This window comes from Mixophyes fleayi, chromosome 1, assembly GCF_038048845.1.
Source record: "Mixophyes fleayi isolate aMixFle1 chromosome 1, aMixFle1.hap1, whole genome shotgun sequence".
In the NCBI taxonomy this organism is placed as follows: Eukaryota; Metazoa; Chordata; class Amphibia; order Anura; family Limnodynastidae; genus Mixophyes; species Mixophyes fleayi.
Genome location: NC_134402.1, coordinates 112625088 through 112648111, shown reverse-complemented (window position 1 = coordinate 112648111; position 23024 = coordinate 112625088). Strand labels below are relative to the sequence as shown.

General features: G+C 39.7%; 1 protein-coding gene across 1 annotated transcript in view; it reads right to left on the bottom strand.

Moving 5' to 3' along the window:
- MGARP (mitochondria localized glutamic acid rich protein) overlaps positions 1-23024 on the bottom strand; it is a 37338-nt gene that overhangs the window by 8605 nt on the left and 5709 nt on the right. Inside the window, exons 2-5 of the mRNA XM_075194754.1 lie at positions 15948-16051; positions 13544-13654; positions 12120-12128; positions 8012-8180 (exon numbers count right to left, since the gene is read on the bottom strand). Coding sequence (XP_075050855.1) covers positions 8012-8180; positions 12120-12128; positions 13544-13654; positions 15948-16051 — 393 coding nt within the window. The remainder of the gene's footprint in view (positions 1-8011; positions 8181-12119; positions 12129-13543; positions 13655-15947; positions 16052-23024) is intronic.

The window sequence follows — 23024 nt, the reverse complement described above, 5'->3', positions numbered from 1 at the left end:
TTTTACAACTGCAATGGAAGTTTCTACAAAGTGTCTTTACACTCCAAAGGAGAAACCCTAAATCATCTATTACTCCAACAGGAAAGCTTTTTGGATTAGATGCAAAGTTCCCCAAATAATTAAACAGACTCATTTTTTGTGGACCAGCTTTTATTACCAGCTTTGGATCAATTGTGATTGTGTTATTTATTTTGGTCATAATGTCTGTTTTGCTCTCTTTCAATGATAGCTTTGATGTTTAAGAGTTGTTTTTATGTACCTGCAAATGTATTGCGATTTAAAAGTGGATGAGATACAAATTTTAATGAAGTAGAATTAATTCTGAAAAAATGTAATAAAGAATTGTTAACTACCCATATAAATGAATAACAAATTACAATTATATACACTAAAAATCTAATTGATGTTAGAATTCTATGTTCAAACTGGATCCTGTAATAATAATAAAATCTATTGAATATTGATAGCAATTAACTAGGAGTTTAATATTGTTTTATTTCACATCTTTCATCTCCTCCCTGTCCAACAACCTTGATGTCTGCTAATATTAATTCTCTCCTGCCCCCCCCCCTCCTTTTTGTTTATCACTGTTCTTGACTTTGCCACCGACTATAAAGGCAAAATTGCCTACCCAGAACAAAATCTGTTCTCGCCACTCTTCTCTCCCAGCACCTGTCCTCTCTACCACTCTCTTTCACCCTCTGCTCCTATCTTCCTGTAACTGTGTCTGAAATGCGCACTCTTCTACTACAACCTTCCCCCTTTACCCTGTTCCCTGGAAGCTTCGTCTCGCCTACCGAATATCATAACCTTGTTCACTTTTTCAACCTCTCGACCCCACTGGTGTCTCCCCCACCACCTTCAAGCATGCTCCAACCTCCCCTATTCTTAAGAAACCCATCCTCTCTTCCTCTCTCGCCTCATATGTCTGCTTCCATGTGCTTCTAAAATGTCTTCAATCGTCTGACCTACATTCTCTCTTTTCACTCTCATCTTCAATCTCATCAGCCTGGCTTCCATTCCTTTCATTCAACTTAATCTGCCCTTCCTAAAGCGACAAATGACTCACATCTAAGTCTCTTCTCATACTCCTTGACCTCTCTGCTACTTTGACACCATCAACCATTCTCTTCTCAACAGCCTAGGTCTTTGCCAAACTGCGCTCTACTGGTTCGCCTCCAGCCTCTCTCCCTGCTCCTTTAGTGTCTCTGCTTCTGACTGACTCCCCCCCCTCCTTTCTCTAGTGGAGTCCCTCAAAGTTATTTGCTTGTGTAAGAGATTTTAAAAAATAATGCAAGATGTGTTCTATATTTTGTGAGATTCTTTTGTCAAATTATCCCCTGGCAGGTACTTTGGTATGCTATAAATAATTTTTTAATACTTTACTAGTAAAAAAAAGTATTTAGTATTTAGTAAGTCAAGCACTGTAAAAATGTAGTCGGTATGTATCAACATATATAGACTTGTAACTGCTGGCATTATGACGTAAAAAAGATTGAATTTGTAAAGAAACAACCATGTACTTTTTGCTAGATTATGTCATTTATCATGACATTGAGGGGGCTGCAAAATGATCTTTGTAATGTGCGTCAATTTTGTGTTTTAATATTTTTATTACATGGGTATACACCAATCAGCTTCAACATTAAAAACACCTGCCTAATATTGTGTAAGTTCCCCTCATGCTGCCTGCCAAAACGGTTCTGACCCATCGAGGCATAGACTCCACAAGACCTCTGAAGGTGTTCATGGTATCTGGAACAAGCAGCAGATCCTTTAATTCCTGTAAGCTGCGAGGTGGGGTCTCCATGGCTCAGACTTGAATTTCCACCACATCCCAAAGATGTTCAATTGAATTGAGATCTGGGGAATTTGGAGGATAAGTCAACGCCTTGAACTATTTGTCATGTCCCTCAAACCATTCCTGAACAATTTTTGCGGTGTGCCAGAACCACATTATCTTGCTGAAAGAGGCCACTGCCATTGTGAATACCATTGCCATGAAGGGGTGTACTCTGTCTGCACCAAAATTTAGGTAGGTCGTATGTGTAAAGTAATATCGGCATGAACGCCAGGACCCCAAGTTTCCCAGCAGAACATCGCCCATAACCCTGTCACCGATTATACTTCTTTGCACAACTTTGGTAGGTACTAACCACTGCATAACGGAAACACCCCACAAGAACTGCCGTTTTGGAGAAGCTCTGATTCAGTCGCTTAGCAGTCACAATTTGGCTCTTGTCAGTCACTCAGATCCTTACGCTTGCCCATTTTTCTTGCTTCCAACAAATCAATAACAGACTGTTCACTTGCTGCTCAGTGGCACCTTGCAGGTGCCATTGTAACGAGATAATCCAAGTTATTCCCTTCCCTTGTCAGTGGTATTAATCTTGTGGCTGGTCAGTGTATGTGTGCATTTAAGTGTGCTTACCCACATCAAATGCATTTTATTAATTTTCTTCAAAACATATTTCTGAACACAAATCTGAATTCAACTAAAATAATACTACAAACTCAAAACATTTTCAGATTCATTAAAGCACATAACAAAACAAGGCTGTAATGAATAATTATAAGTGTCAAACTAAATCAGTACATTTGTTTATCAGCGCAAGGATAATTGTGGAATCACACTGAAAATCAGAACGCACACCAATTCCCACACACAATAGACTAGAACCTGTCCAGCAGCCAGTGATGGAACTTTTACTAATGCATACCGTCATGTGTAAAAGCTGACACAGTAAAGCTAAATGAAGCCAATGTAATGTAATATGGTCAATGATTCAGTGGAATTTTTCTGTAGCAATATTCTGTTACCAGCAATCCTGCATTCAAAAAATTCCCACATTTAAAAAGAAAAAAATATATTCAGGTAATTTTATTAAATAATATGACAACATGTGCTATAAAACATACCAACCACATTATAGCTTCTCTTCAAGAAGAGGTTTAAAAAATAAATGCTAATATTTGAGTGGCTGCTATGTGTTACAGGACATGTGTTCTCATTACTGCAGGTTAAACGCTTCTATTCAAACCTCTGCACTTTCGTGTCACTATCATCTCCTGCCTTCCTGGCCCTGAATTCCAACTTCTCCACAACGTTTCTGCCTGGCTATCCTATTTTCTTTCCACTGATTAACCCACTCTTATTCTAGGGGATTTCAACATCCCCATTGACATCCCTACTATCACTGCCACCTTCAAACTCACTTCCTCTTATGGCCTCTTGCAGTGGACAATCATGAACATTCTCTGGACCTCGTATTCTACTGTGACATCGCCACCTTATCCACCTAAGTTTTCCTGCTTTCGGACCATAATATCCTTTCCTTTTACCTTGTCCCTGATACCCCACCAATACCCAAATTTGTGAACACACAACATCCCCTTAATGGCCTCAACCCTACCCCTTCCCTGCCTCTTTTGAACCACCTCTCTGGGCAGCATAGTGGCTAAGTGGTTAGCACTGGGGTCATGAGTTCAATTCCCGACCTTGGCCTTATCTGTGTGGAGTTTGCATATCCTCCCCGTGTCTACATGGGTTTCCTCCCACACTCCAAAAACATACTAGTAGGTTAATTGGCTGCTAACAAAATTGACGTGTGTGTGTGTGTGTGTGTGTGTGTGTGTGTGTGTGTGTGGACTGTAAGCCCCAATGGGGCAGGGACTGATGTGATTCTCTGTACAGTGTTGCAGAATTAGTGGCGCTATATAAATAGGTGATGTCCCATCACTACCCTGTCCTGTCTCTTTCTACACTACACTCTCCAGAGCCAAGACAGGTAGCTCCAACCACCAAATATCGTCTCCAGAGATCAAAACTCCAACCCTTGCACTCCATTCAGACTTGCCATATACAAAGGTGCAGCTGTTCTACTCAGCACCGATCAAGGAAATTAAACTACAATTTTATCCTGTTTTCTTACTTTACTGCCCGCTGTCTCACACCACAGACCTACTTTAGATCCCTCGTATCCACCTAATCAAACAACTCCCATTGCCTCTTTGCCAAATTGAATTCACTTCTCTGCCCTCTCCCCCGACTCACCCCTTCTTCCCTTACTGCTCACGACTTTTCCATCTATTTCAAAGGCAGAATCTACACCATCACAAAATCTCAGCACCGCCATCTCCCCCTGCTCCTCACTCCCTTCCAGTTTCTGCTAATTCATTCCTTTTTCTGTAGCCAAGGTCCTCCTCCTTCCTCTTTTCTTCCCCCTCAACCCACCACTCTCCCATCTCCTTCACTCCCTTTCACCTAATGCCTTCCAGCAGCTCATCTCTTCAAGCAGTCCCTCGCCATAAGCATTTTCCCTTCAAACATGCACTCAACTCTCCTACTCTCAAAAAAAACAAAAACATCTCTTGATCCTTCCCCTCTATTGCCCCATTTCTCTATTCCCTTTTGCTTTCCAACTTCTATAACACCTTGTCTAGAATCACCTGACTGACTTCTCCATTTATTCTCTTCTCATCACTCTTCAATCGGGTTTCCGCCCTTCATACTTCACTGAAAATTAACTAATTTACTTACAGCTAAATCAAAAGATCACTTCTCCCTGCTCATACTCCTCAACTGGTCTGCTGCCTTTGCCAAAGTTGATCACTCTCTTCTTGACTTCACTCCCAGTCGCTCCTCATCTGCTGCATCACTTTGCACTGGCACTCCATTTCCTCCAGCATTCAATTCAAGCTGCTCACCCTCACCTACAAAGTCTTCACTCCTTCAAACATGTCAGAACTCGTCACGAGATACACTCCCACTCGCCCCCTCTACTCTGCCTCTGACCTAAACCTCTCTACTCCCCAATGATTACTTCTCACTTTTACCTCCCAGGACTTGTCCCCACCTATGGAACTCCTTATCACCGCCTTACCAGATTAAACCCAATCTTCTATCTTTTAAACGTTCTCTCAATACAGAGCTCTTCACTTCTGCTTATCCCAACCCCACCTGACACTACTTCCTACTAGCTCCTATTTTTTCAGCTTTGCCCCCTCCTTCTAGACTAAGCCCTCACAAGCAGAGCCCTCTCTTCCTTTTGTCTCATGTCTGCACCATCTTTGCCTACTTAATTTGTACCTGTCCTGTGTCATGTTCTATTCTGTTTATTTTGAAATTGTGTTATCTCTTATACCTGCTACATTTTATTGCGATATTTTACATATTTTTTATAATACAGTCAATCTATAATCAATCATGCAACATAGCAAGTGTGGTAGAGTAGCTCCTGGTTTTCCCAAGACAGTCCCCTTTTTCCCAGTAAAAATCTTAAACTTGCAGTTAAATTTTCCCATAATTCAGACACTGGTGCACCTAAAATATCAGGATAAGTAGTAATAATAGTAATAGTTGATTTTAATGCCCGAGTAAACTTTAGGTCACAAGGTGTCCTGATTTTTCATTTCAAAATTACGGGAACCCTAGTTATGGGTTTAAGGATTATGGTATTGCAACTTCCTTTGCATTTAAACATACATTTTGTTACAATCAAGTTCTGAAGACAATAAGGCTTTATGTAAAAACGTAAGCTCCACTTCTGTATAAATTTGTGAATGTGCTTTATTGCCCTCACCAGTGGTATGTTCATGCGGGTAGTTATTGGGCTGCTATAGCCAAACCTTTACAGGTCAATAACGTAAAACAAAGATGTTTTTATTTTTTTTAACCATTCCCGACTCTCATTCTTTGTGAGTTGACATCATAGTTTTACTTTGCATTTAAAACCCCACCACCTATTTAGTATTACCACACTTGCTATTTCATATGACCAATCACACCAGTATCCCGTAAATCTCTGGACAGGTTTTCCCAAGAGTAGCATGCCCCCCTCTGAAACACTCTGTGCTGCTGCAAGCGCTCTCAGGCCATCGAACATGGTGCATTCCACTAAGTACAAAGTGCTCGGCTCCCACACTTCCCACTTAATTTACTATTGAAATTACAGTTGCTGGAAACAGTAATGTATATGGTGTTTTTAAAATTATCAGGCAATGTATTCAGCCCAGATTACTGCTAAAGTAAATAAAGGGGGAAGGTTAGGAGAAGAGCATTTGGTACCTGGTGGAAGATATTTTGTTGGAATGGCTACATTCTAATAATCTGATTGTCGAGTTGTTCTATCTCAATCCACTTCAAAATAGGAAACACATAAAACAAAGATTAGATATGTGGCTTTTTTGGACCGGATCTCCAGGCATGCTTTACATTTAAAATATTTGGCTACTATATTTCCTGGCGCAACGTCCCCGGATTTTTGTACTACACTATTTGCTTATAAGAAAGGTTGTTTATAACTACCGGTAGGCTGTATGGACATTACTCTGGTACTTGTTCATATATGGAATGCTTATGTATTTATCATATCCTCTTCTAGTAATGTTTTTAACTTTGTCGTATAAGGAACATTGCATTGTTTTGTATGTCTGCAGACATTTTTTTTTTTTCTTGCTTTTGATATTTTTTCAACTTTGGATATCTATTAATGAGGTGTGCCTTATAAGTTATATTAGTGCTTATATAACTTTCTTTCAGAGAGGATTAGGAATCCTCCTCCCCCCTTTTATGATAGCTACATTTACATTTTTCCACATAGAGCGTTAGTATTCTTTTCTTTTTATCAATAGAAAACTGCTTACTCAACATCCCACAATATCTATAATGAAAGAAAGGGTTTATAGGAGGTTCACTTCAAAATCCACTGGGGATTTATGTAACCTCATTTTCTATAGAGTCCAAGATAGAAATGATGGAGTATTGCTGTCATATATAAGCATAGTGAGTTAGGCAGCACAATGGGTGTTTCTATACTGTTTACATGACACTCAAGTTGAGCAGTAGCATTGACCAAATACAGAATTAGTTTCCTATTAGAACGCACATGGGTGACCAAATTGGGCAGATCTAGTTGTTTTGATAACATGGAGGCCTCTAAGCGTGGGCAGCAGATGACCAACCATACTTTATCAGATATCGGTCACTAATGCCCCAGATTGATCAACTTTATTGAACATGTTGGTAATTCTACAAAAAAAAAATATTATGCATTATCCTACAAGCAGCAACGAATTCAGAATTTACCACCTTCATTAAACATGTTTAAAAAAAATAAAATAAAAAATCAAGCTGTAGCAACTTTGTTCTTAGTACACCTGAGAGCAAAGTAGACTAGATCCTGTTGCATTGCATGCAAGTGTTTTACATTTCTGCGTTTCACTTTAGAAGCTGTGCTTTGCTTGTGTGAGGTCTATTTACGCTGCTGAATTCCCAGAATTTTGTCTAGGTTTGTCTGGGTAAGGGCCCTTTTTCTGACACACACCTAAAGTACAACTATTTGTTAAACTCCTCCTTTCAGATCTTTAGTCTGCAGCTACTATCTATATTCCCTCAGCAGAAATCTCCATGTGTTTTATCTGTGGCCGAACAAATGATTTATCCCAGTGATTATTACTTGTCACCTGTGCAGTGACTACATGTAATCACTTCACAACAACATGCCTAAAAAACACAAGTGGCAAAACATATTTGAAATTACATTTGGAAATAAGCCCTTACACACAGAGCCAGTACAACAAGTAGAACCTGCCCTCCAGAAGTAATTTATCTTAGGTCAGTAAAACTACTGGTATAAACTATTCCATGCAGCGAACTATTAGTTCATACACGAGGTGGCACACTTCAAGTCATCCGTCAACATGCACACACCATTGATAACATTATGATCATATCAAGATAACCCAATGTTATAAATTTATAGTTGATGTTTTATACACTGTAGGATCCAGATTCCATGGAATGTACGACTATAGGGAGAGTGGTATGTAGTAGGTATACTTAGCAGCTGCCAAATTTTTATAATTGAAAAAGGTATAAATATAGCTAATCTGAACATTTGCCATTGCACACAATTACAGCTTTTAATAAATTAAAAGCCAACTAAATCAACAGTGGCTTATAGTTTACATCTGGGCCATGAATGGCGGATTGATGGTTTATATCTTTAACCTTGCACTGTAGCGGCCTCTGAGCTTGGTGCCGGCTCCTGCTCTGTAGATGCTGGTGGAGCCTCCTCTTCAGTTACGACAACCTCCTGCTCAGTAATCTCTTCTACTGCAGCTTCCTCTATGACGGATTCAGCAGCCTCCTCACCTTTTAAAGGATTTGAGTAAAGATGATGCAGCACCAAAATAAATCAATATAAATAGCTCTGAAGCACACTCACGCACTTATGCAAAATAAGCAGCAGGTAAACATCAATTATCAGCTGCTTATATTCCTATGGGTAGGGCCATGGCTGTCAGGGCACCACTTGTGTTTTGCCCTTGAAGACATTGCTGTTTTAAGTTTAGCTGTCAAACTCGCCGAATATCGATAAGTTACAGGAATCGGAGCACAATACATTTACCCCCTGGACCTTTTTTTTTCCTCATTAAAAGTAAATATATATGATTAGTATATTGCTTCAAGTAGGAATAATTAGCTTTATACACAGACATTTGCGATCCTTAGCCTTCTGGTGCTCAATCTTAAAGTTTAATATTATATGTTGGCATGACACTACTTACTCTGACAGGACAAACAAGCTACAAAACTTGTGCTCTCAGCCTACAGTCACTACGAGCCTGTGATTGGGGGGGGGGGAATAAATGGCACATGCATCTCACTACCTCAGATTTTGCTGCAAAAGCAACAGCTGCTGCGCTGGGATTACCTGGACGGCAGGTTTCTCTATTACACCAGATTCAATATGCTAAATTTGATATTTGTGTGCTACATGAAAAAACAGTCAGTATTTAACTTATGTGCAAAACAGAATACTAATTTGCACCCCTTGTATTGTAACATGGTTTTGTCCAGGAGACTGAAATAAGAAGTTTCTCAAGTTAAGATCCTTAATGAATCAGGGCCCAGGTTATTTCTGTGTATAACATTGCTGGCCTTTTAAGACAAAGTTAGGGTACAAACAGAAAATGTGAAAAAAAATATTGTGAAAGAAAAATTAGCTAAACCCAAGTTGTCCTATCAAGTAGAGTGACAAGCCAACACGTGTATTAGTGATATTTTGACAAACCCAGCGTCAACAAGCCTACACTAGTTCATTTTGCATGAGTGCATTTATGTACTTACAATAAACTGTAAAGACGGAAAAGCATAGACACAGGTGAGACAGAAGACGGACAAGAGGAGCAGGTGGTAGGACAGCATTCTGGTTGTAACCCTTGTTACGCCTTTAGTGTACATTGCTAAATAGTGAGGCGTTTCCCCCTCTGTATCAGACAAGCTTGTGCAGCCAACATGGATGATTTAGAGTGGGACAATCAGCATGCAACCAGAAGTAAAGTGTCAAGCATGCACAGGTTTATATGTATCCACAACATAACAGAGCGCAGAGAGGTAAAGGACAACCAGCTTGTAGTCTGTCTGCACTACTACTGACAGGTGAACGCTTTGCTTTGAAGGAAATCACTCTTACAGGCCACTTCCTCACTAATGATGTAATTTAACAGTACTGTGTTTTGTTCTTATAGGAGGGATGCAGTTTTACAGACTTTAAATCCATAACCTGTTCACGTTGTCTAGGATATATTCTGCAATATGCATCCCTCTAGTGTAATTTACATTACTGTAAGAAGTCAGTCCTATGACCATCTAAAGATACATTGCCAAATGCAGTGCTTTTATATATGGTACAGACCTCTGAAAAAGGATATCCCCTCCTAAAGTTCTTTATAAACCTATGCTGCTCTTTGGTGGGTGTATAGAATGTTGTCTGGTTGGCTCTATTTATATAGGTGTGTGTGGTCAATGTGACACAACCAATCAGAAGCTGCATACTCCGCAGAGCAGAAAACCCCATGTTCTACACAGTATATGAATGCCAAACTAATGACAAGAATTCAATCAATTACCTCAAATGTCCAAGAACCTCATGTCTGCCTCCACATGCAACTGTCATTTATCTAATGCTTGACACTAACTATTTCAAATAAAATGCAAATGTATGAATAAAGCGGATTGCTTGCCATGCTCCCTAATCAGCTTTACCCGATACATCTATATAGTAGTGGATTAATTCAAAGTTATCCAGTTTTTTGGGCCCTAGAGAAATTACAGTTATTATGGAGGCAAGGGTGAGTTTTTTGGGAAATCCAATCCCTGTCCTGCCAGTCGGGAGCAGTGTATATTTCAACTAGAAAAAATAAATAAATATTGTAACATTTTGAAGAATAAATCTAGCCAATCCATGTGATTTTTGAGCATTCTATAATGTTATTACATAAAGTGAAATGATTGTTGTGATGGTAGTGTAGAACATATAGCATAATCCAGGGCAACTATTTCAGAATCTAAGTGTATATACAAGTCCAGTGGTTGGCTAATAGGTAACTAGTGTGCTTATAATATTTAAATTTAAGAGTATGTTCATTACTGGAATATAGATGAAAAGGAGACTTTGTATAGAGACAATACCATACAATGTATTCTTATACCTACTTATAGAAAAAATGTCTGATAGATATGCCTTTTCCATCAGAGTTTTCCAAAAGTCAACCAGAATGCAGTGAAACAAGTCACTATAAGTTAGACCCATAGCTATACAGCATGGTTCTCTAATAGGATAGAGTATTTTGCAGCAATATAAACACATGGTAAATTTCCCCTATGCCATGTATTATGTGCTGGGTTTCAAAAGTAACCGATAATATATTATGCCCTCCACAGTTCAGTTAGGGGCTATTAAACAAAAGTCTGCTCAATAAAGAGTGGAAAATGAGGGCAAAAAAAATAACTTGATTCATCAGGATGTAAGAAACACCCCAATTTAATATGTTAATACCGCAAGCCAAAAAAATGTAGATTACTAGATCAAAACCGATCTAGAAATCTGATAACGCTACAGAATACTCCATCAGAATTTGCATTTTAGCTATAGCTTTGCTGAGCTAATCTACTATAGATCAAGCCTTGCATGTTATTGGAAGCAAGAATATGTTAGTTACACAACACACAAAACTCCACACTTTTCACGTTAGTTTCATTTGTAGAATAATTTAATCATCGAAAAGAAAACGTCAGGAAAAGGAACTCCACCTCTGAACTACCCAGGAATCCCAGCCATAGGTGAAAAACAATAAAGGACAGCCAGTCAAAGCGTAACATTCAGAGTGGTCTTTATTGGGCAGTCATTTACACACACAGGTAATCAGAGCAATCAGCCAGAACCTATTTCATTGGTCACATTTTACAAAACCATTTTTTAAACCGAAGAACTGGATCCAACCCCTCCATAGACCAAAGGGGTTTGCACACAGTGTTAAACAAAAAACTTTAAATGAAAGTGTTGGTGTTTAAGTGATGGCATGAGACTATAATCATCACTAGTTAGGCTGCACGGCAAGATGGACTGTCTCTTTTTGCTCCTATAGCTTTGGGTAGATATTACCATGGGCTTTAGTCTGGAAATTGGAAGTAAGAAAGTAACAATTAGAGTAAAATAAAGTAACATGAGCCAAAAAAAAAAAAAGAATAAATGCTCATGCCAGTTTATTTTTCGAGGATACATGGAAAATGTATATTCTTACAATCTAACCAGAATTAACAAACACCAAGAAAGACTTTCATACAGAATCACAGAAAACACAGAACATGTTCTGTTGTGGACAAGAATGAAAACAGCGATTGTCTTATAGAAAATCTTAAAATCAAAAGCTCACAATTTATTGGACTTAATGTATGCATGCACAGATGTTAGTAGTGTATTATATAGGGACTCAGTGATTATTGACTTGCCTTTAAATTCTAGGGTATTTGATTTTTAGAAAAAAAAAGCTAAATATTAATCAGCTGCTTGAAAACCTTGTTCACAACAGATCGGTTATTTCTGCAATATACACTGCTTTGCCTGGGTCCCCCACTCACTGTACACTGGGTACAATACTGACCCACAGTCTCCATATCACATGGAATCAATCGAATAGCTTGCAATGTAATTTTACATTTATTCATCTTTATCTGTGTATCGGGGTCACTATCCAGGCCAAAGCAATACATTCTGCAATAACTAGGGAAACACATAAATAGACCAGGAAATGTAGAAGGGGATCTTACTTACCTTCATCATCTGAAAAACACAAAAATAAAACAAATTAAAATCCAGATTGAACAACCAATTTGTAATAAGACTACTTTTAGAGTAATGTAGAGAACTGCATTAAACGTATTTAACCTAAATACAAGTGTTCTCCTATGAAAGTAACAAGCAACCATTTTCATATCTCAGACTACAGTTTCTAGTGCAGTGATTGCTAACCTACGACACTCCAGGTGTTGTGAAACTACAAGCCCCAGCATGCTTTGCCAGTAGAAAACTAGCTGATAGCTGGCAGAGCATGCTGGGACTTGTAGTTTCACAACACCTGGAGTGTCACAGATTAACCATCACTGTTCTAGTGCATCCACCCCTCCTGTATTTCGATGGGAGTGCTCATTAACACTATGGACAGCTCTGTCTGATGGCTACGAGACTGGTCCTGTAAGTGTGTAGTGTATGTGGCACATGAATGGACTGGTGCCACACATGGAAGGGAATGAAAGGTCAGCTCCACATTGTGCATATCTTGTTTACATAGTGACTGAGGGAGACTGCTTACCCTGGTAGCCAAGGGATTCATTACGAGCTACCAGAGGCGATCACATCAAGGGAACAGTAAGATTAGAAAAAAAAAAAAAGGAATCTAGTTTTATCTGCCAAAAAAATTACATCAGCAGCCAGAGTACAGTACAGCCACTGAATGATCACATGAGATCAATGCCCATAACAGCAAATTATATAATTCCTAAGGCAGAATGGAAGTATCTAATAGCTGTTTTTCCTAACATAGTAACCTTGCATTGCAATTCAGCTTTTACACATATTATCTAATGCTTGACACTAACTATTTCAAATAAAATGCAAATGTATGAATAAAGCAGATTGCATTAATATGTTCTATTTTTCCAGACTACATGACTGTTACACTTAAGATACTTGAGATAAATAAGTTGTCTCAGCAGGTGCTATCTATACACAACAAACTACTAAGCAGGAGTCTTCTACAAAATCCTTTTACACAGGAAGGGTAATAAAGCTTTCCTTTAGCTTCCTAATGTGAGTATTGCCCTGCCAATAAAGCATTTCATCTCCCAGGCCTTGTAAATTCAACAGCTTAAAGTACAGTACTACCCTAGTGGTCTCCCCACTGATCCACCCACCCCTTTTATTGGTTACATACACTCTCCAATGTAAATTTGGTAGGAACTTTGCGAAGGGCCCATTGTGGGTTTAAGAAGCATAAAATTTAGTTTAATAATCATTATGAAGTTGTGAAAATAAATCAAGTGTCAATTTTAAACAAAGGTAGACCAATAAAAAATATATATTTATATGTAACATTTATATCCTTCACAGCCGGTCTACTCTTGCATCCTTCATACTAAATTTGACATTGGTTGCCCAAAGACATCAACCATTAAACGCCTCCACTGTTCCGATTATATAGTGATAAGAGTGATCTTACTGTTAGCCTCCAATGTAGGTCTCAGCTGTGTTTGGATGTATTCATGTCTGTCACGAAAACGGGCTTTGTCACTGCTCAATGTTCGGTACAGCTGCAATGACAGGAGAAAATCAGTAAGGTTATAACCTGCAGGAGCAGGAAAAGGTACAGGTCATAAATCTATTACATCTTTTATGCTTTATTGAGAGATAGGGGAGCTGAACAAACTGCAATCATTGTGGGGTTCCTTCAACAAATATATGTTCTTTATACTGTCCAGTAGATACAACTACCGGGCATTCAGAGTTTACTCTGCTCTAATAGCCCCTATGTAAATTTAGCTCCGCTTATCAGGCAACAGCAGACACTGGCTCCCCCCTAGTACCACCACAGCGTGAGAACCAGGGACGATAAAAGGCAGCAAACAGGAACCAGAGAAAGACTTGAACGACACGACTGGCTGGAAGACTGTAGTTCCTGCTGAAATGTTATTTGACTCCTGTGGAATCTTGCAATCAGTGGAACCCTGCCATTTTTACACGCCTCTAGTGTGAATGTTAAACTGTTTTTAAAAGACCTATAGCTTTGCCGGTGGACTGATGTTTCATAAACTCCACTTCCATGGAATATTTGCTTGGGTGTGAAAATATTTCCCATGTCCATTGTATTGGGTCAGGTAGACTGGAAAGTAGCCTTGTAAGTTCTGACTTGGCGAAAGGGAGTCGTACACTCTGCGCCAGTTGTTGTGGGTAGACAGCCAATAGGCACCCTGATACCATGACCAACATTAAAAGAAGCTCAGTTGACTACTACTATAAAGTATCTGATGAAGTAATAATATAGCTTAGCATGCCAGTTAGTAATTTTAGGGTTACCCTACAAAGATTTCTGTCCTGGCCATCACAGATTTATATATTTCTTACTTACTAGAATATTGATCAGAATAGTGTTCTAGCCACAGATGACACAGCTACACAGCCAAATATCTGCCAAAAGGAAAAAGCTGGCCCTGACAGCACGATTTGGCATAAATTTATTCCATCAAAATGTCCACATTGGGCATGTCCCCTAGAGAAGCTCAGGTCACTGGCATCAGGTTCAGATCTACTGCCAAAAGTCACCCAATCCAGAAAGCAATAAAGAACCAACACTCCTAACAAGCATGTAAAAATATCTGTTATACCACAGTATCTGTTTTAAACCTACAGATCCTTTTCCAAGCGGTTTTAATGGCATGTGAACATTATATAAACAGCAAGTAATTAACCAATCACTGCTCGCAGGTGCAAGTGTGTGATCACCAAGAGCGTTCCGCTATTGAACAGCGCATTTGACGGAAGATACTGCGTTTCAAACTGAAGCACAAAAAGCATAACTCACGGAAATAGCCAGGTTTTTTAAAATTTTATATGACGCTTAAGTAACCCAATATATGCTAGACCAGTGGTTCCCAAACTCTCAGTTCGAGGCACCCTAAGGGTCACCATAATTTTTCCAGGGCACCCCCAAGCCAAAATAATTACCAGGTAGTCCCATTTCTTAAAGTAAAGTAGTTGGGTCAAAATGACGTAAGATGTATTTAGACACCTTCACCATCACATTGTGCCCCTTCTTTGCCATCTCTGTGTGCCCCCCTTCACTTTCCGTTCCTGCAGCCATCTTATGCCTCCCCGCAGCCATCTTATGCCTCCCCGCAGCCATCTTATGCCTCCCCGCAGCCATCTTATGCCTCCCCGCAGCCATCTTATGCCTCCCCGCAGCCATCTTATGCCTCCCCGCAGCCATCTTATGCCTCCCCGCAGCCATCTTATGCCTCCCCGCAGCCATCTTATGCCTCCCCGCAGCCATCTTATGCCTCCCCGCAGCCATCTTATGCCTCCCCGCAGCCATCTTATGCCTCCCCGCAGCCATCTTATGCCTCCCCGCAGCCATCTTATGCCTCCCCGCAGCCATCTTATGCCTCCCCGCAGCCATCTTATGCCTCCCCGCAGCCATCTTATGCCTCCCCGCAGCCATCTTATGCCTCCCCGCAGCCATCTTATGCCTCCCCGCAGCCATCTTATGCCTCCCCGCAGCCATCTTATGCCTCCCCGCAGCCATCTTATGCCTCCCCGCAGCCATCTTATGCCTCCCCGCAGCCATCTTATGCCTCCCCGCAGCCATCTTATGCCTCCCCGCAGCCATCTTATGCCTCCCCGCAGCCATCTTATGCCTCCCCGCAGCCATCTTATGCCTCCCCGCAGCCATCTTATGCCTCCCCGCAGCCATCTTATGCCTCCCCGCAGCCATCTTATTCATAAACAAAATAAAATATGCAGGGCTATTAAATAAAATATATTTGTTGAGATAATGCACTTTGTGATTTTTTGGGTAAAAAAATAAAAAATAAATCACAAATGACTTACATAAACTCCACCACCAGTCAGAGCAGCTCCAAGAAACAGGTAATAAGGCAGGGCTTCCCCAGTAGAGCCAGGCACACTGCTGGATGACATCTGTCGAACGGGAGCTATATGAAGAACACACACACATAAGAACACTGCTAATTGTCATAAACAGATCCTCTGCTCACTCTGAAAAGAATTGTAGAAATTCTAAACCCTATTACAGTCCAGACCTTTTCATTTCTTACGGTACAATAGGCTTCTCTTGACAATTAACTTGTACGGCTGTTGAAATGAAGACCTATCATTAGGAAAGATTTCCTTTAGTGCTGAAATATAATAGTACGGCCGGCAACATTATTTCTGCAAACCACAACAGATTTAATATTTTTACGTTGTTGTGACATTTATTAGATTAGGCACTTATCAGATTTGGATAAAGCAAGCTAACAGCACTAAAGAAGCTCTACCAACACAAGCCACTCGTCAGAGAGCTACATTCAGGGCCGGACTGGCCATCGGGCACTTCTGGCAATCACGATTATGGTAATTAAATAAATTTAAAAAATCCTACTTGCGGTGGAGCCGTCATGACGGCTCTGTGGGCCGGGCTGCGCTTCAGGTTTGTGGCCGCGCGATGTAACGTTATGCGCGGCCGCGTAGGACTGGATGAGAGGGCGCACAGGTTCCCGGAGGCTGCAGGGGTGAATATATATTTTTTTTTCACAGTCAAAATGGGTCCAACGAGGGGGAGAGGAGACAGTACCCGATAATATGTGACGGGGGGGGGGGGGGAGTTCAGGACCCGATAATATGTGAAGGGGGGGAAAGAGGACCTGATAATGCTTTGGGGGGGGGGGGGGGGGGGGGGAGGGGAGGAGAGGACCTGATAATGCTTGAAGGGGGGGGGGGGGCAGGAGTGGAGCTGAAAATGTCTACAGGGTTAATGAAATGTCTGCAGGGGTGGGGCTGAAAATGGCTGCAGGGTTAATGAAATGTCTTGCGTGGTATTTAAAAAAATATAGCAGTTTTGGGGGGACCTGATATTTACATGGCTGTTCAACTATCACTATTATATTAAATACCAGTGAGATGGGGCAGGTAGAGGTTAATATTTTATTGACCACAAATGTTCAGATATTACTTATACATAATGGAGGTTTTTTTATTTATTTTTGAAATAAAGAGCCTAATCATTCTTGATTTGTTAACATTTTGTAATATTAGAGAAGGAAAACTCACACAAAATACACTGGCACACACACACACACACACACACACACACTAACACACACACTAACACACACACTAACACACACACACACTAACACACACACACACTAACACACACACACACTAACACACACACACACACTAACACACTGATCCCCACTCTTAGACGCACACTGGCGCACACACACACACACAAACAGTATAGTCTCCAGCACAAACAAACACTATAGCCAACACACAAACAAACACCTTATCGTATTCCCTCAGGTGTCTTCAGCGCTGCGGATCCTCCTGAAGGAAGAAAATAAAACTTACATGTTCAGCTATGTTGGCACACACACAGTATAGCCTCCAACACACACAGTATAGCCTCCAACACACACACACATTGTGCTATAGGCAACATCCCCACTTTTTCAAACCCGCAGCTTAGTAAATCTAGCCCTAAGTATTTTATAATATTTTCTGCCATCTACTCACAGTTAAGGTCAGGGCCCCAGAATGAGCTGCAGCATTGTAAATCCTTAATCTCAGCCCCATGAAAGCGGGGGACCCAGGGCACGTACCCTTGTGACCCCCTTAATCTGGCTCTGTATATCCCACAGAAAGGAATATAATTTTAGCATGTTGGTACAAAAGTAGACTCGCTGATGCACTTAACTTGTTTACATGAAGGAATCCCCCATCAGCGAAGAGGAGGGACACCATTATCCCAGAGACGGACAGCATAGCACAGCATAGCATTGAGTGGAGGCATTGGACTGAAAGTTGAGCAAAAATAGAAGAGCATCTAACAAAATTAGTGGCCTTTGCTCCTTTGTCAGGTGAGATATATACATATACTGAAATCTCACAATTTACACAATTCATTGGTTAATCTATCAAGATTATTAATAAACCCCTAATTGTCTCCCTTGAAGAGTTTTTGTACCCTGTTGGAAGTAAGTATGGACTCCAAACCAAAACGAAAAGGTGGAGCTGAAAAAAATCAGGGAGAAGAAATAGACTCTTGAAGCTGATGCCGAAAAATGCGTTAAAATAACCGATATGTTCAGTCGTCATCAACAAGGTCACACTATTCCTGGGAAAACATCCACAGATGAAAAGGTTTCAGAAATGCAAATTGATCAAGAAAGTGAAACTCAGTTATGTATTCCAGAATCCCCAAGCACCAGTCAACAGAAGGAACAGTCAGTTATATCTGTGCATGAGCACCAAATTGCTGCACTAGCGTATGGTCTAGTACCCGAACAAGATGTCAGCGTTGTCATGAAGGAATCCTTGCCATAACAAGAGGGTGAAGAAAGGCAAAATTTATTTGAAACCAGTAGCTTGCCATGTACACAAGTTTTAGAGACACAGTCTCCATTCAATTACTTTGTTCGGCCGAAAACAAAATCAGCTAGCTTTATTTTTTAGTTATCACCCAAAACAAAACATAAGTGATCATATCGTAAAGAAAGCTGTCCTTCGGAAAGATGGATCAATCCGCAAGTGGCTGACATACTGTGAAGACCAAAACGCTGTATTTTGCTCTGTCTGGCATTTTCAAAGACTTCTGTAACAAATCCATTCATTGAAGGAATGACAGACAGGAGACATATTCATCAAAGAATTGAAGAACACGAAAAAAAGTGTACTGCACAGATCCTGCGCTAAAGCTTACTTTTTGAATGCCAGCAGTGCAGATATCAATAACTTACTGCTTTGCAATCAAATGTCTGTACAGAGAACAAGTCAAAAAAACATGTCAGATATTGGAGCGTGTGATAGACATTATAAAAGTGATTGGTAAACGTGGACTTAGCTATAGGGGAAACAAATTTGAGGCTGCATACACTTTAGAGGACATTTCTGTCGATCATGGCAATTTTTTAGAGTTTGTTTTACTGCTCAGCAAGTACGATGCTTGTCTTCGAGAACACATCAGTGATTGCATAACAAAAAGCAAGAAGTTGCATTCAAGAGGAAAGGGCAGAGGGTCGTTTATAACTTTTCTCTCCAAAATAACTCAAAGTTATAGAAACTATACAACAGCTTATTCAAGAGACCGAGGCAAGTGATGTTAGAGAAGCTGGGATGTTCTCAGTACAAATTGACACCACTCAGGATATCACATCAAAAGAACAGTGTTCAGTAATTGTTCGTTATGTAACGGATCAAATTCATGAGAAGCTCCTTGCAGTGGTAGATTGTGAATCTTCATCTGGAGAATACTTTCTTAACTTGGTAAAGCAAGTTCTACAGAAATGCAAAATAAACATAAAAAATTGCACTGGCAGTTCTACTGATGGCGCAGCAAACATGCAAGGACAATATAAAGGCTTCTCTACATGGTTGTCAACTGAATCACCACACCAAGTTCATGTCTGGTGTTATGCGCATGTACTGAATTTAGTACTGGCAGATACCACAAAGGTAGTTATTGCAAGTGCATTGTTCTTTGCTTTAATGAATGATGTTGCAGCATTTATTTGGTAGTCTTATCAACGAATGACTACATGGCTAAATGTCAGTCAGGACCCTCACTATCAAAGACTCTGATTGGTGAAACTCGCTGGTGGTCTAAAGATGCAGCACTTAGAAAAGTATTTGGCTCATTTTCACAACCTGATTCTGCTTTGTACATTGACCTTGTTGTCACATTGGCAAAGATTAAAGAGCACCCAAGATCTAAAGCTGAAGTGCGCCTAAAAGCAGAAACATCTTACAGCTCAAATTTTTCTTCGTATATTTGTAGATATTTTGACAATGGTGTTGTCAATTCAAACAAGTGGTTTGGATATATTAAAAGCTCATCACATGGTGTCTGGGACACAGGAAAATCTTAGAAAACTTGTAAGAGATTTTCATGTGGTTAAGAACACTGCAGATAATTTTGTAATGTGGGCAAATAACAAGCTGCAAGATCTTGAAGATTGTGAACTTGAAGTACAGACCACCCTGCCTCAAAAAAGGTTAAGGAAGAAAAAAACCATGCCTGGTGAGTCTGCTCAAGACGAAGTTATATGTGATGCTATTACAGCATATAAAATCCAAGTACACAATGTGATCCTTGACATTCACTGAGAGCATAAATCGACGTTTTCTCGCCAGTGGAAACCTGGACCCTAAGGAACTATTCCATCATAAGAGAACAAGGACTTCAGAACACAGCAATGGAATACTTAAGTAAAGTCTTGATCAAATTTGATGAAAACGCCACAGCTGAAAATTTCCGCTGTGAATTAACTAATCTAGCTTTGCACTGGGAAAAATTAAAGACATCAGCGCTAGAAGAATATACTGTTCAAGTGGCAACAGAAATCCCTGCAGAAGACCAGAGTGAAGAAGGTGGTGACATAGAAATGGAGCTGGTGAATAAGCCATGTGCGACATGTAAGAACTGTGCCATTTGTTGCTATCAAATTATACGGCGATACAATTTATTAGCAGATGCCTATAATGTGATTGGCCTGGCCTACAAATACATACTGACTATCATTCACACAAGTTGCTTGTGAGAAGCTTCTCCACCTTGAGGTTTATCAAGAATAGACTGAGGAATACTGTATCCCAGGACCATTTGGATTCTTTCATGCTGATGGCTACAGAAAAAGACATTCTCATGAGTCTTGATGTAGAAGACATAATCGACAGAGTTGCAGAAAGGAGTGAAGTCCTGCGAAGTCAACTCATTCCTTAAAAGCTCGCCATGCACAGAGTTTTTGCAGGGATTTTAGGGGTTAGCTTTTATATGGGGGTAATCACAAGGTTACAAATAAGCTTCAGTTATTTGTAAAGGATACAACATTTATATCACTCCTCGTCCACACTGGAGAGATCAGAAGCAATAACTATACTGCTATATAATTCAATACAATGTTGTATACTTTAGATATTGCATAAGCTTATTCTTAACATGTGATTTCCCCAAAAATCTCTTTGAAATTACCTTCAAGTCTTAAAATAATCCAGTCTGTTAAATATACCGAATAAAAGTTACAGCAAAGGTGACAGCAGTCATAAAGGATGTGGGAAGTTAAGTAGCAGAGCCTCTTGTACCTGGTGGAAGGGGTCATGATGGAGGATCTGCTGACTTTTGGTTTGTTTACATTGTAGTAAATAGGTAGTTTCCTGCAGTTCTGTGTAATATTTATGTTTTACACGTTATTTAAAATACTTACGTTATTTAAAATACTTACGTTATTTAAAATACTTACGTTATTTAAAATACTTACGTTATTTAAAATACTTACGTTATTTAAAATACTTACGTTATTTAAAATACTTACGTTATTTAAAATACTTACGTTATTTAAAATACTTACGTTATTTAAAATACTTACGTTATTTAAAATACTTACGTTATTTAAAATACTTACGTTATTTAAAATACTTACGTTATTTAAAATACTTACGTTATTTAAAATACTTACATTTTATGCTGTGGCTTATAGTATGTTATGATTCAATAAATTACTATGGCCATTACGTCTCAAAACAATTACTGTCTTATATGGTTCAGGGGGAAGTAGCATGGAAACATTATAAATTGTATTTTAACTATATATTTTAAAAGATTATGGTGTTGTGCATTTTCATGGTGCTCCAGGTGATTTGCACAACAAGGGAATTGATCAGGGTGGGCAAAAGACAAAGTGTGATACACAAGTTTGTGCTGATGCTTCATGTTGGACTGCACCAGCAACGCCACTTCAGTGTGCAACAATATTGTGCATGGAGCCCACAGCAGGTGGGCCTGTGCGCTTTAAATGCCAGGGCTGATTTTTAGTCCCAGTCCGGCCCTGGCTACATGATTTGAATCTTCTAAACCAAATAAATGACTTTATAAATGAGGCTAAGTGACACATTCTATTTTCACTCAAATAGACTGCAATGGGAAAAAGTGCTCAGTGAGGCTATCTGGTCCAATCATACAACAATGTTGGTTTGGGGAGGGGTCAGAGGGTTGTATGAGCATATAAAAGAGTTTACATGTAAGTTTTGGATGGTAATTGGTAAGAATTAGAAAAATAGAGGAAAAAACAAGATGTGGAATTTGACACGTTTGCCTAAAAGTGATTTTTCAGGGAGCACTTGAAGGCTAGAGGAAGGTTTCATTGTATGAAGGAGGGCATCCCACAGAATGGGTGCAGCCTGAGCAGTTATGTAACTGGAAATGGGAGCAAGTAATTAGTGTGGATGTGAGGCTCACATCCTGGGCAGAACAGAAGGATGACGTTGGGAGATATTTTTGGACAAGTACATTGGTGCAGTTTTGTTTATGGTCTTCTGTTAGTAGAAATATTTTACATTGAAGCAAGAGGAGTGGCTATATTGATACGAAAGGGCTTAAATTACGAAATCCATCATACATTTGCAGATGTAAATGGACGTATGACATTACTAGATATCACAATAGAAGGAATACGATATACTCTATGTAATATTTATGCCCCAAACATATATGACAAAACTTTTTTTCAGAAGGTTCTAAGTATGATATACACTTACATAGATACTCCATTGATTCTGGGAGGGGATTTTAACATAGTGGTGTCCCCTTATTTAGATAGAACAGGACAGAGGGTACGTCGCCCTAAACATCCTATCGATATCAGTCATTTAATAAAACAATTACATGTTGAAGATATATGGAGGGTAAGGAATCCGACGACATTGGATTACACGTGCTTATCTGCTGCTCACGCCACATTCTCACGAATAGATATGTTTTTGATTGCTTCCTCCCTTCTTACCAGAACCCAGTTAGCTCAAATTGAACCAATATGCATTTCGGATCATGCTCTTATTTGGATTAAAATTGAAAATCCTACTCCTAGGGGGGATTATCGACATTGGCGGTTCCCCACTTACCTGATG